This window comes from Mesocricetus auratus, unplaced genomic scaffold (genome assembly GCF_017639785.1).
Source record: "Mesocricetus auratus isolate SY011 unplaced genomic scaffold, BCM_Maur_2.0 Super-Scaffold_100013, whole genome shotgun sequence".
Taxonomy (NCBI): Eukaryota; Metazoa; Chordata; class Mammalia; order Rodentia; family Cricetidae; genus Mesocricetus; species Mesocricetus auratus.
Genome location: NW_024429196.1, coordinates 64,198,163 through 64,212,741, shown reverse-complemented (window position 1 = coordinate 64,212,741; position 14,579 = coordinate 64,198,163). Strand labels below are relative to the sequence as shown.

The following is a 14,579-nucleotide window of genomic DNA, read 5'->3' as shown; positions in this document are numbered from 1 at the left end:
CTTTTGCTAACATGGGAAATAATCAATGTTAATGTTTTGACATACACACACACACACACACACACACTTTTCACAGGAATGTGAAGGCCACAGCACATTCTATAAACCAGGTTTTCTCACTAATGACCACCATTGCCACAGAGGCCTCACTCAACATGGAATGGACACAGTAAAAACAGAATGGAGATAGACCCACCACAAAGGGCCTCTGCTTTTAAAGAAACGGAGCTCTTCGTGCTCTTTCTGGTTAACTCCACCTTTAGCGAATGTGTCCTAAGAAAATTACTTGAGGAACATGCTAAGATTCCCACCTACATGTATTCATACAACATGGCTTCAAAAACCAAACTCTGAAACAACCTAAGTTGGACCTAGAGTCTTCAGACCTGTAATCCTAGCATGTGGGAGGTAGAGGCTGGAGGATGAAGAATTCAAGTCTGGCTTTGGCTATGCAGTGATACAATACCCTCCTGAGATACATTAGACGCTATTCAAAAAACAACCTGAAACAACCCAAATGTCCTCACTGTATCATGTGTGTACTAGGAAATCATACAATGAGCTAAACAATGTGACAGCTTGGATATGTTGACATGGGATATGCCAACTGAATTTTCATATGAATAAAAGTCTCAAGACAGAATGTGTATTATGAGTATTTGATGTATATACATCTACATATGGAAGGGTTAAAATCATAAATGGCCAACTTTTGGGGGGGGCACGGGGAAGAGCCATACAGTAAAATTGATAGACTCTGTAGTCCATCCAGTCTCTGCCACAAGGACTCAACTCCTGGTCCAGAAGAAAACATCAAAATGCTACCAGTGATTATTCCCAGATGGTAGGATGTAGAGGTTTCTAATCTCCTTTTTGTGCTTTGATTCTTTCATATTTTATCAATGATGTACATTTAATAATGAACATGCATTATATTTCAGATCTAGGCCAGGGCCGGCAAGATGGCTCAGCAGGTAAAGGAGCTTGCTGAAAAAGCCCAGTGACCCAAGTTTGTCCCTTAGAACCCATGTAAAAGTGGAAGGAGAGAACTGACCCTACAACATTGTCCTCTAATCTCCACACATGCATGTGGCACCTTCACACACAAACATCATGCATGCACGCACATACGATAGATGAATCAAGAAAATCTGATGCTTTCCCAATGACATTATGATAGTATATCACATCTCTAAATGTATACCACTCTAAAAAAGCATGCTCCTTTTGTTAGTTCCTAGGGGAAGAGAGGTTTTTAAAGATGATCAGGTTGGGCGTTGGTGGATCACAACCATCTACAATTCAATCTGGTGCCCTCTTCTGGCGTGTACACAGAATACTGTATATGTAATAAATAAATAAATCTTTAAAAAAAAAAAAAGAAAAGAAAAACCAAAAAAAAAATGATGATCAGAACATGGTCTTGCCTTTTCATATTTTAAGGTCAGTTCTTGGAGCTGGAGAGATGGCTCAGTGGTTAAGAACAGTTGCTACTCTACTCTGCCAGATGACCCAGCTTTAATTCCCTGCACCCACGCCAGGTGGCTCACAACTCTTTGTAACTCCAGGAGATCCAAAGCACCCAGCCTCTGAGGACACTGAGCTCACATGCAGATACACAGATCTAAAGATAAAAGTAATAAGACCAATCTTTCTAAAAGATTACTCTTGGCCTGGAGAGATGGCTCAGTGGTTAAGAGCACTGGCTCCCCTTCCAGAGGACCTGAGTCCAATTCTCAGCAACCACATGGTGGCTCACAACCATCTATAATGAGATCTGGCTCCCTTTTCTGGCCTGCAGGCATACATGCAAATAGATCATTGTATACATAATAAGTAAATGAATCTTTTTTTAAAAAAAAAGATTAGTTCTTATTTATTGTTTCTGGGCTTTGTTTTGTTTTGTTTTCCCTGCAGGACACTATGAGACTTCCACACACATCTTTCAGGAGAGGAAGAAGGGAGGGAGTGAAGGAGAAGAGGAATAAGAGGAAGTGATAAGACAAGGAAGAAGGGAGGGAGATGGTGACCAAACACACCCCATCCCAGTCTTTCCCGGGCCTGGGGACTAGGAACATGTGTGACCTACCACTAGACACAGGTCACAGAGGGCTAGCTCTCTGTCCACCTCTTCCAGAACAGCAGGATCCAGGTTTTCTCCGAACCACACCACATGAGGTCTCAGCAAGCCACCGCAACCTGCCTCCTCACACCTGGAAGAACATTAGCCTTCAGTCTTCCCTAACTGCTTGGGCCTGGACTGCCCAGGCTCCCAGGAGATGGGAGCTTGCCCTGGGCTGTCCTGGATCCCAGGAGATGGGAGCTGGCCCTGGGCTGTCCAGGATCCAGGAGCTGGGAGCTTGCCCTGGGTGTGGGGCACTCAGGTGACTTTGCCCTATTAAGTTCTTATCTTGTCTTAATCCACCGAGCTGTGTAGACACTGCTTCTGCTAAGCTTGGCCTTCCCGCTCTAAAGCTTGTTTCTCGCCCCACTGTGCACTCATTGGCACAAACACTCCCATTGCCCAGACCTCAGGACGGCTCCCAACACCCGAACCACCTGTCTCCACCAATGACCTCCTTTACTTTCTCTCAGATCACTTCTTTCTTGAGACCGGCCCACAGCCAAATTCTCGCTCTGCCTCTTGATGGGACCAGGGCTCTTCGTTCAGTAGAGCGGGGTTCTACCAACAGACAGTTCTCCCCAACTTCCTTTTGACTTTTTATTTTGAGACAGTTTTGTTAAGTTGCCATAGCTGCCTTTGAACTCCCTTGTGGGCCAGGCCAACCATGAACTTGTGATTCTCCTATCTCAAGCTTCCTAGCCTGGTCTACAGAGTGAGTTCCAGGACAGCCAGGGTTACACAGAGAAACCCTGTTGGGACAGGGGATTTCTCCTTTTATTCCCTATTACCTCTAGATAATGCAGGCTAGGTTTATGTCCTAAAATATTCTGCCTATCATATCAGCTTCTTTTTTTTTTAAAGATTTTTCAAGACAGGGTTCTCTGTATTGTTTTGGAGCCTGTCCAGGAACTCACTCTGTAGACCAGGCCAGCCTCGAACTCACAGAGATCCACTTGCCTCTGCCTCCAGAGTGCTGGGGTTAAAGGTGTGCACCACCAACGCCTGGCTCAGCCTCACCTTCTTAATGTCCTACTAAGGAAACTTCTAGAATCACCTGACTTTTTTAGACTGAAACTTCAGAATTTAGTAATGAAAAGCCACATTAAAAAATGAAGAAAAAAAAGAAAGAGAAAAAATTAAAAGGGTCTGTGGTTAAAATAAGCCAAAGAGGGATCAATATAGTATAAGGACATTTCAGAAAGCACTGATTTGGGGCTGGAGAGACGGCGCCACGGTGAAGAGCACACCGCTCTTGCAGAGGACCCAAGCTAGTCTGGTGGCTCACAACCACCTGTGCCTTGTGCTCCAGGGAATCCTAGTGCCTCTGACCTCCGAGAGCACTGCATCCAGGGCTACATACCCACATGCTGATGTACCCACATAGACAGATGCATGTAAAGATCAATGTGTTTGAACTTTAACCTTTTTTGTTTTGTTTTTAGAGACAGGGTCTCGATATGTAGCTTTAGCTGTCCTGGAACGAAGAGACCTGCCTGTCTTTGCCTCTCCAGTGCTGGCATTAAAGGCGTGGGCTCACATTTCTCTGCTCTGTATATGTGCACATGTGCACCCGTGTGCTGATGCTCTTGCCTGTGCATGTGGGGGGAGGGTGGGAACAGAGGTCGCTGGGGATCTGGCCCTGTCGCTCTCCATATTATTCATTGAGAGAGGTCATTGGGGCTGCTGTTTTGTCTAGACTGGCAAGCCCCGAGAATCCGTCTGTCAGCATGGGTTTCCAGGCACTCACGGCAATGCCCAGCTCTTCTGTGGGTCTTGAGAATCCACATTTAGGTTCTCGTGTTTGCCTAGCAAGCACTTTAACCACTGGGCATCTTCCAGTCCCCAATAAACACCCTTTGGAAGCACTGTTTCAATCTCTGGTTTTGAATTTTCAAAATCTAATGTACTTTATAACATACAAAACTATGTTTTAATTGTTTCCGATTTCTTTATTTTATGTGGTGGGAGTTTTGACTGCATTTAAGTATGTGCACTATGAGTATGCAATGCCCTAGGAGGCCAGAAGAGGGCATCAGATTCCCTAGAACTGGGGTTACAGGCAGTTGTGAACCACCACCCCCCTTCGTGTGGATGCTGGGAATTGAACCTAGATCCTCTGGCAGCGCTCATAACTGCTGAGCCATCTCTCCAGCCACATTTTTTCCTGTAATTTCACCCTTGCAAGACCTTTGCCACATCCTCAGTATTGGACTGGGAGTCATACAGAGGAAGAGGAGGTGGACTATTTACTAATTATACTATAAATATCCTATAATTATAATTATGGTGTGCTTCCTGTGTGCAGATTATCATCTGTCACATAACTGCTTCAGAAACAGATCAAGGGATCTGTCAGGACTCAAAGAGAGATCAAAGTTAGGTGTTGGGGAAGTCTTATGTTAATAAAGTACTGTTGAGCCAATAGGAATCTAGATGGGTGGGACTAGGAGTCCAGGAGGATTCTGGGAAGGAGAAACACAAGAGTTCGAGATGTAACGCCATTGGGGTAGGAAGCCTGGAAACCTCTCCGGTAAGAGACATACTTATATTAACAATTATGGGGTAATTACTTAAGTCAGAGCTAGCCAGTAAGAAACAAGCAAGGCCAATAGCTTCATAATTAATACAGCGTCTTGTGTGTTTATTTGGGGACTACAATGCGGCAGAGTCCAGGCGGCTGGTGGGGGATAAACCAAAGCGGTTAGCAAAGAAAAAGCTTCTCTTAACAGTTAGGCAGTGTATTTGTAACTACTCAGGCTGAGACAGGAAGATCATTTGAGCCTAGGAGTTTGAGGTGAGCCTGGCCGACACAGCAAAACAGGCTCCTTACAAAGAACCTGGAAGATGTTTCTTTCTTTCTTTTTTTTTTTTTCCTTTCACCTCTGGACTCAGAGTAATTGTTGTATTTGTACATTTAAAAGTCATCTCACAAAAAACAAGTTGAGATTTTGATTTCTAATTACATCCGATTTTCACTTACCGGGGAAGTTTGTCGACTGGGATTCTGGCATCCTGAGTCTCTGGTTCTGGAGCCCTGGAGTAAACAGTGGGAAAGATAATGAGTGCCAGTGGTACAATCAAATAACAAAGGAAGAATGTGACATACCCTTTGTCTCTTGCCTGACTGCAAATGATGCAAAATTTGCTCGTGCATGCTAACTCAGGATCATAGAAGCATGGACCCTAAATCCTGACCATTGGTTTTGCTTCAAGAGGGAATTTGTGTAGGGGAGAGTCTCAGTGGAGTGTTTGATGCTTCTCCAATAAAGTTATGTTAGTATTTTATTTCTGTAAGTTTATACTGCTCTGAAAGGTTCAGAAGAATTTTTCTCAGTAGTTTGAGTTGACGCCTAAATTGTTCCTAATTACAACAATAATACACATTCATCATAAAATTTTTGGGAAATCCACAATGATATGGAGGAGAAATAAAAAATTACCCATAATCTCTCCATTCCTCATAGTCACAGTCAATCCTTTCCTGTATTTTCTTGTGGTCTTTTAGCGAATATACAGATCCATGAAGGTGGGGTGTGAATTTGTATAAATAAAATTTGGGGATCACACAGAAAATACTTAGTATGGTAAATTATGAGTCAAATATTCAGATATCTGTACAGTGTCTAGTCTTATGCATTAGAAATATCCAAGAGAATCTTCAATGAATGTTCATGTTCAATTCAAGGAGGAATGACATTTATTCTACAGCACAATATAATTACCCCTTTCCTGCTAAAGCTGGACAAATTGGACTCTTGTAATTCTCAGCCACAGTGCCACATGAGGTGCACCGAGTTTTAAATAAGGTTCCTGAAAGAAAAGACACATGTCAAGCAAGTTCAGAACTTAGTATCATTGAGAGCAAAGTCTCCATGTTTGGGAGGTCAGAAAAGAATTCATCTTCCTAGGTTCATTTTTCACGAGTGGGTCTACTCTAGGAATTATGGGAAATAGGAAAACATGCTGTCTTGGTCACTGTTCTGTTGCTGTGAAGAGAAACCATGACCAAGGCAAGTGTTTAAAAGAGAGAATTGAATGGTGGGTCTGCTGACAGTTTCAGAGGGCTAGTCCACTACCGGCACTGTGCAGTGGGCTCTGGGAGAAATGCAGATTTTCTTTCGGTGTGTCCAGGCAGGACCTGTCTAACTGAACGCCAGGGATGTTTTCACTATTGGTTCTCGGGCCACACTCCAACTAGCAGGTTGCAGGAAGTAACTAGTGAGTGGTGCCAGTGGGCAAAGTGTCCCTGTTGCCAGCAGGAGCTGCTCAGGTGCTATCCGGCACCAGTGTGCCCCCGAGGGAAGTGCCACAACATCCTGGGGGAGGGACAGACATGGTAACCAGCAGGGGTGGTGGTGGCACATGCCTCTAATCCCAGCACTCAGAAGATAGAGGAAGATGAATCTCTGTGAGTTCAAGGCCATCCTGGTCTAAAAAAACAAAACAAAACAAAACAAAACAAAACAAAACAAAAAACAGTTCCAGGATAGTCAGGGCTACACACAGAGCAAACCTGCCTTGAAAAAACAAGCAACCTGGCCTTCCTCACCATGGATTTCCAGCAGGTTCTTGGTGCCGGCCTTTCGGTGCAGCTCATCTATGTTCTGGGTGATGACTACAACCCGTCGGCCCTGGTCACGCAGCCGGGCTTCACATTGGGCGATGGCCAGGTGTCCAGGGTTGGGTTCCTTGCTCCGCATGACCTCCCTCCGGTAGTGGTAGAACTCCCACACCTGTGAAGGGTTGCGGGCAAAGGCCTGAGGAGTGGCCAGGTCCTGAGGGGAGAGGCAGAGGTCAGTGAGGGACCTGTGAGGTGGAGATGGGCAGCTGTAGGTCTGGCTAGACTGGGGAGCACTGGCCTAGATCCCAGGCCTGGGGCCAACCCAGGGCTTTAGACAGGTCATCCTCAACTTCCCCACCTGAGACAGACATGACGTGACCTGCCTCACTCATCTCACAAATTATGACAAGAAGTAAAGAGACATATGGGAAAGCATCTGGGTTGAATTTACTCTCAGAGCTCTGAGAAATAAAAATTTGATTTTACTGTAAGGGATCTCCAAGAAAAACATGAAATGAAAAATGCCCTAGTGAGTTCCATCAGGCACAGAGAGGGGCTTAGACAAGGAACTACACACCTATATGCACAGACACACATACCTATACACAACTAAAAATACAGCACATCCAAGCACACAGCATACAATTGTACCAATTGCACACATACTTGCACAGACACACATACCTACACACAACTAAAAACATAGCACATATAAGCACACAGCATACAACTATACACATCTACACAACTACATACAGTTATATGTATTGTGCACAAATTACATATATGCACATGCACATACACACAGCTATACTTGTACAGCTATTTATATTTATACATAACTCTACATATATATGTATACATGGTATACATATACACAGTTACAAGTATTTATGCTAAAACTATACACAGATATTTGCACACATACAACTGCATGTATATATATAGTTACACATATACAGCTACATGTACTTATACATAAACCACATGCATATGTATGTGTGTACACATAAGTACATACAAACATGCAGTTATACATATTACATACACATACATACAATTACATGCATGTAGTTACATGTTATAACATGCAAACTACATACATATATACACATCTATATATATACACTTACACACAACTATACAATATATCCAACTATATATATATGGTTACATGTACTCATAAGTACGAATGTACATATGCATACAACTAAACATAAGCATTTAGTTACATGTACTTATACATGAACAAATATATACAGAGAGACATACAACTGTATAGGTATGTCATATCTACTTACACATAAACCACAAGAATGTATGTACATATAAAAACTATATACATACATATGGCTATGTACTTATAAGCTACACATACACATATCTAGATAGATAGATTATAGATATATAAAGGAAGGTCAGGAGAACTTGAGCCAACCTGGAAAACAGAGTCTAGACCCATTTAAAAAGCTGCTCCTTGTTTGGGAGGGGGGATGGCATCCTCCACCCCAGGAGACTGAACCCAGTAGGGGGAGGGCTCCCAAGAGTCTATAAAAAATCCAGACTAGAGACTCTGGCAGACTCCATCTTCAGGGCAAATCTCATGCCCTTGGTAGAAGCTGTTTTGTTCTAATAAAGTTTGTCCCTTTTGCTCTTTGTCTCTTTGTGGAAGGTCCTTCTGGTTCTGCTTCAATTTGTGACTTACTTTCATTCTGTCACCTGTCCCCAGGATGATAACCCACTGTCCCTCTGGACCCCCAGGGTCTCTACTTCCACTTTGGGGCAGGGCAGGGCACATCACTGCCTCAGATCTCTAGCTGACACAGTGTCAATGGCTTCTCTCTGTTTCCCAGTTACTTCTCATACCTGTCTGAATGAGTCTCTCCAAACATACAATCCTTTGTTTGTCCCATGGAATGAAGCCCCTGGTACCTTAGAAGACCACCCCTCACCCAAGATACTCATAACACATATGCGTGCATGCATATACACACCAACTATACAGAAATGCATACACTCTCAACCACACACATGTATAAGTCACATTAAATACATGCATACTTATACATAAAAACAACACATGTCAACAGAATACACGAGAGATCTGCACTTAAGGCACCAGCCCTCTCCTAAGGCATAGCACAGCTGTTCGGACTGGAAACTGACAGGAAGTGCACAAGGAAATCCTTAATAGTTATGGAAATGTTCTGGGTCCTGCCTGTGTTACCTCAGGGCTGCACTGAACTGCACATAACAAAGTTCATTTCAGGCTGGGTCAGTTTTGAAGCTTATAAGGGTGTCCCACATACACAAACATGTCCCCACCCCAGGCAGAGACGTCCCCACCCCAGGCAGAGACAGTAGCCTTCCCTTTGAGACCCTGTGCTCCCTCTGGACACCTAGGACACCCTGGCCAGGAGCACTTACAACACCCTGGCCAGGAGGACCTATGCCACTACCCTATGAACTGTAAAGGCATCCACAGGCCCTTGGGGGTAGAGTTGGAATCACATGTGCCCTCTGACCTCTCCGACTACTGGCAAACTCTGAGCTCCCTCTGACATTAGAGCAGCCCCTCCCAGTTCTTCCTGCCACCTGCTACTGTCCCCAGGGGTGCCTCTGGTGGTCCTTCTCTCTTACTGGACTCTTAGTGCCCTCTACTCCTTTCTCACCTCCTAGGCCTGAAGAGTGCCAGCACATCCCACAGATCCCCCTGCTTCAGCATTTAGGAGGACAGGAAGAGACAGTCCTTGCTCTGCACTCAGTGAGAAAGCCCTGCAGATTCTGCAACGTATGCTCTAAGGTGGTTAATTTTGTCTTCATTCAACCAACCAAAATGTATGTACCAGTGTTCTGGGGCTGGGAGCTTCACAATGGATACAACACATGGAGATCCCTGCCCTCTAAAACTAAGGATTTCCAGGATGGGAGAAATGGTTTAGCAGTTAAGAGCGCCAGAGCCTGGATCCCAGAACCCGCATTAGGCTGCTAACAATCGCCTGCAACTCCAGCTGCAGAAGACATAATACCCTCGTCTAGCATCCCAGGGCACAAGGTGCATCTGCACCACCCCCACCCACATATGCACAATTAAAAAGGATTTCCCAAGCCAGAAGGGATGGGAGGGAACAGAAGAAGGCAAAGGACCATCATGGACTGTTCTGGAGAAACAGTGCTGGATCTGGAATATCTTCTAAAGGCCTGGCATGTTGGAAGCATGGCTCCCAGCTTGGCACAAATGAAAAGATGTGTGCCTTTGAGAAGTGGGGTCTAACGGGAGTGTTTAGGTCACTAGGAGTAACGTGAAGGGGACTGAGAGGCCCTGGTGACTTCATCCTTTTTCTTGCTCTGCTGTGTGTTCCCCATGCTCCCTGTCATGATATACTTTCTCATCACAGGCCCCAAAGTAGCAGGACCAATGCATCATAGAGTAAAACTTCCAAAACTTGGAGTCAAAGTTGACCTTTTCTCTTTATAAGCCAAATATCTCAGATGTCTGTTATAGTAACAGGAAATATATATATATATATACACACACACACATATATATATGTATATATATCTTGTGTGTAAGTGCATGCAGTTGTATATGTGTATAGATGTGTATATGTGCATGTATATATGTGTGGTTTAAAAGGACGTGTAGCTGTGTATATGTGTGTAGTTGTGTGTGCATATACTAGCTAGTTATTTGTTAACTTGCCACAAGCTAGAGTCATCTGAGAAGAAGGATCAATTGAGAAAATGCCTCCATCAGATTGGCCTGTAGGTAAGTCTGTAGGGCATTTTCTTGATTAATAATTAATGTAGAAAAGTACAGCAACTCTTATAAAGGAAAACATTTAATTGAGTCTGGCTCAAGTTTCAGAAGTTTAGTCCATTATCATATGGCTGGAAGCATGGCAGCGTGCAGGCAGATATGGTGCTGGAGAAAGAGCTGAGAGTTCCACATTTGGATCCATCAGGCAGCAGGAAGAGAGAATGACACTGGGCTTGGCTTGAGCATCTGAAACTTCAAAGCCCACTTCCTATGGCACACTTCCTCCAACAAGGCCACACCTCTTAATAGTGCCACTTCCTATGAGCCTATGTGTGTACACTCACACACAAACAGATATACATACACATAAATAAAATAAATAATAAGCATTTTGAAAAATCAAATCCATACACACCACATGGAACATATATCGTAATGTCCTTCACATAATTGTTTAAACACCAAGTTCTAAGCCTTCAACAAGTTTCACAGAAACTTTACAATGTTTCACACTTAATTCCAACTATCTTTAGAAATGAATTGTGCTAACCAAGGTTAATGCAGTTCCTAGAAGAGCTGCATTGTTAATCATAATAATAAAAAAAGGAAAAGATGCAATATTTTCACATACAGAAGCTAAGGGAAGTGTCTGCTTTGCTCAAGTGTGAGACCCTCCGAATGAAACATTTCCCTAGTAGGGAAGGAGAGGCCCCAAAGCCTCGGGTGATAAACAGGAGGTAAACATAAGGTCGCATGTGTCAGATGACAAAACTTCAAAGATTCTTGAGACCCCTATCAATGGAAGAGAAAGGAGCAAACAGCTGCTGTGAGCCGAGGCGTGGACCTCTCACCTCCCAAAGAGAAAGATGTTGACTACAGAGCTGCCTGTTAGCCACGTGAAGGAGCTCTGGGGTCCTGGGCACCATGGCCACAGTTTGTGGGAGTCATCAGATAAGGTGAGGTAGGCTTTCCAGAGATGCTGGTAACTCCTTTAACTCCAGTAAAAAAAAATTCTTCACTACTTCACCCAACTGGACAGTGGTGCAGTCATGGCTTAGGACTGCCATGCACTCCCTTTCTGGGGTGAAGTGTGTGTGTGTTTCATACACATGAGTATACAGATGTGCACACCCGTGTATGAGAAGCCAGAGGACACTGGGTGTTTCCCTGTTGCTGTCTGCCTTATTCCCTTGGAACACAGACTCTCACTGAACTAAAAGCTCACCATATAGGCTAGGCTGGCTGGACAGCAAGCTTCCAGGACCCTGGTCTCCACTTCCCAACGTTGGGGTTTCAAGCGTACACAGTTATGCCCAGCTCTCTGTGTGGGTGCTGGGAGTCCAACTCAGGTTCTCACGCTTGATGCTTGCACAGCAAGTGCTCTTATGCACTCAACCCATCTCCCTGACCCCAGCGTGCTATCATAATCATCCTAGAGACTGCGTTGACACCAAAACCAAGAAGGTAAAATGATTACGGACAACTTCAATCGCTGCCCCTGGGCTTCAGGCATCTGTATGGAAGCTGAATCAACCTCCATAATAGCTCTATTCAGAAAAGCCTTTGGTATTCTGGAAGCGTTACTAACCTGAGCTTGCCATTTTCTCCAGTAACCCCCAGCTCCTCTGAAAGTTGGGACTCCACTCTCCGCACTAACGCCAGCGCCTGAGATGATGGCGATGTGCTTTGCACTCGCAAAACACTTGCGAAAATCTGCCATGTCTAAACAGAAAATAAAAGCTGTGTCAATCCAGAGTACCAACAGGACATTTATAGCCCACATCAATTGTCTGTGACATGAAACTTGACATTGAATAAAATCATACCACAGGGGCTGAAGAGCTGGCTCAGCGATTAAGAGCACTTGCTGCTCTTGCAGGGACATGGTGCTTCATAACCATCTGTAGCTCTGGTCCCAGAGCATCTGGTACCCTCTTCTGACCTCTGTGGCACCAGACACACACATGCATACACAAACATGCATACATACAGGCAAACACGCATACATATTAAATAAAGCTCCAAAACATGAAAGATTTAGGGTATTCCAATAAAAAGCATTCCTCGGGGCTGGTGACATGGCTCAGAGAATAAGGGCACCAAGCCTGGTGACCTGAGTTCAATCCCTACGTGGTGGTAGAGTAGGAGAGCAGACTTGTATAAGCTGTCCTCTCACATACACACACACTATGGCACATACGTGTCCCTGTCCCTTAAATAAATAAAGTTTAAAAACATTCCCTGTACCACAAAAACATCATCTTGTACACTGGGTGGGTGGGGGCTTTGGGTACACACCTAGCAAGCATCTTAGCTCCCCCTCCATCCCACTGTGTGATCTAAAGTGCTTACTTTCTGTCTACTTGGTTCCATGGGCCTGCTTGGTGTGCATGATACCTTATCTTAGAGCATGGTCGTGAAAATATAAAAGGGTTGATGGAATCAGATTTCTTCTGGAAAGTCAGGACAAAGCCTGCGGCCAAGCTGAACTGAGGCCCGTTAGATACCAAACATCTAAAATTCTCCTCATAGCCACTTGCCCTGTGAAAACCATGTTAAACCTCAGCACCGTGACCAGTGCAGGCATTTATAAGGATGACTTACTTGAACTTGGACGAGCCATGGTGAGGCAGATCTTGTTTTGTGGGGAGGCTAGAGGCTTCAGTCTACGACACAGCTGAGAAATGAATCGACTTGGCACAGTCTGGAGTAGTTGCATCAGGTTTTCTTTGAAGTGCTACTTCTCCGAAGGCTTTAGAAAAGTTATAAAATAACACAGAAACAATAATAAAACCTTCAAACACATAGTGTGTCTTTGTCTCGCTAGAGGTGTCATTGCATGTATACAAGTACACACATTTTGCTACTGATTCAAGATAACTAGTCCTAAGTGGAAAATCTCATAAATACACTCAGCCATCAGAACATGGTTAGTCCAGCCTACTTCAAATGTGCTCACAGCACCACTTAATGTGAAATCCATTAGAATAAAGTACCAAGCATCTCACTATTTCTAATTTCATTTATTTATTTATTGCAAAAGAGTCTGCTTACATACTGCAGCATAGCCTTGAATAATGATCCTCCTAATGCATCCTCCCAAAGCCAGAGTTTACAAGCCTGAATGCTACCATGCTAAAAGAAATGATTTTTAAGCTTCTGGGGGTGGGTGAAACCCAGGGCTTTGATTGCAGCAGGCATCTGGAGCTACGCCCTTGTACCTTATTGAATACTGAACTAAAAAAGGAACGTTGCAGTGGTGAAGCTGAAAACTCATGGTGAGTAAGGGACTATATTGGCAAGAATGCCCTAACGTGGTGGAGACAGGAGCAGCAGGAGTTCAAGGTCATCGTCAGTGATGTAGAGTGGATGGGCTACATGACAACCTGTCTTTAAAAAAAACAAAATAAGCTGGGGGGGGGGTGGCACATGCCTTTAGTCCCAGCACTCGAGAGTCAGAGATAGGAGTTCGAAGCAAGCCTGGTCCACAGAATGAATTCCAGGACAGCCAGGGTGGTAGTACAGAGAAACTCCGTCTCAAAAAACCAAAAAGAAACAAAACAAAACAAAAAGCCCCCAAGACAAAATGAAACAAAACAAAAGAAGAATGATAAAACAAAAAGAATGTCCTTAATTGAAGCCTTTAGCAACAGAACATGATATTCAGCCTGGTTCTTTTCATTTATGCTTTGGGCCGCTGCTCAGGTGTCCAGCGACTCTCCCGTGGGGCTGCTCACATACAGCCTCATCTGAGACCCCCAGGGATGCAAAACTTCCGCTTCCACCCCAGACCATGGTCAGACCCTGGCCAAGCCCACAAAGCTCTGGGTAATCTTGATGGCCACTCATGTTTGGTATCATGGGTGTAGAGACTCGGGAAAGTGTTAGATGTGAGGAATGTGTGCATGTATGTATGTGCGTGTGTATGTGATGTGTGAATGTGTGTGTGGTGAATGTGTGTGTGTGTGCACTCGCATGAGTGTGTGTGAAATGAGGATCAAAGGACAACTTACAGTGTGGATCCTCAGAATTTGAGACAGGACCCCTCACTGGACTCTAGAACTTGCCAACTCAGCTAAGAGACCCAGGGATCTCCATGGTTCTGCCCCCCCTCCCCAGTGCACACATCACCA

At 44.3% G+C, this 14,579-nt stretch overlaps 1 protein-coding gene across 6 annotated transcripts in view; it reads right to left on the bottom strand.

Moving 5' to 3' along the window:
• Sirt5 (sirtuin 5) overlaps positions 1–14,579 on the bottom strand; it is a 31,048-nt gene that overhangs the window by 5,455 nt on the left and 11,014 nt on the right. For 5 of the 6 annotated variants that reach the window (XM_040755899.1, XM_040755897.1, XM_040755900.1 and 2 more), the window contains exons 2-6: positions 13,051–13,198; positions 12,035–12,168; positions 6,675–6,900; positions 5,848–5,935; positions 5,106–5,159 (exon numbers count right to left, since the gene is read on the bottom strand). In XM_040755899.1, coding sequence (XP_040611833.1) covers positions 5,106–5,159; positions 5,848–5,935; positions 6,675–6,900; positions 12,035–12,168; positions 13,051–13,165 — 617 coding nt within the window. In that variant the 5' untranslated portion in view covers positions 13,166–13,198. Of the gene's footprint in view, positions 1–2,089; positions 2,214–5,105; positions 5,160–5,847; positions 5,936–6,674; positions 6,901–12,034; positions 12,169–13,050; positions 13,199–14,579 lie in introns of all 6 variants that reach the window. The other variant, XM_040755902.1, reaches the window with a different exon arrangement.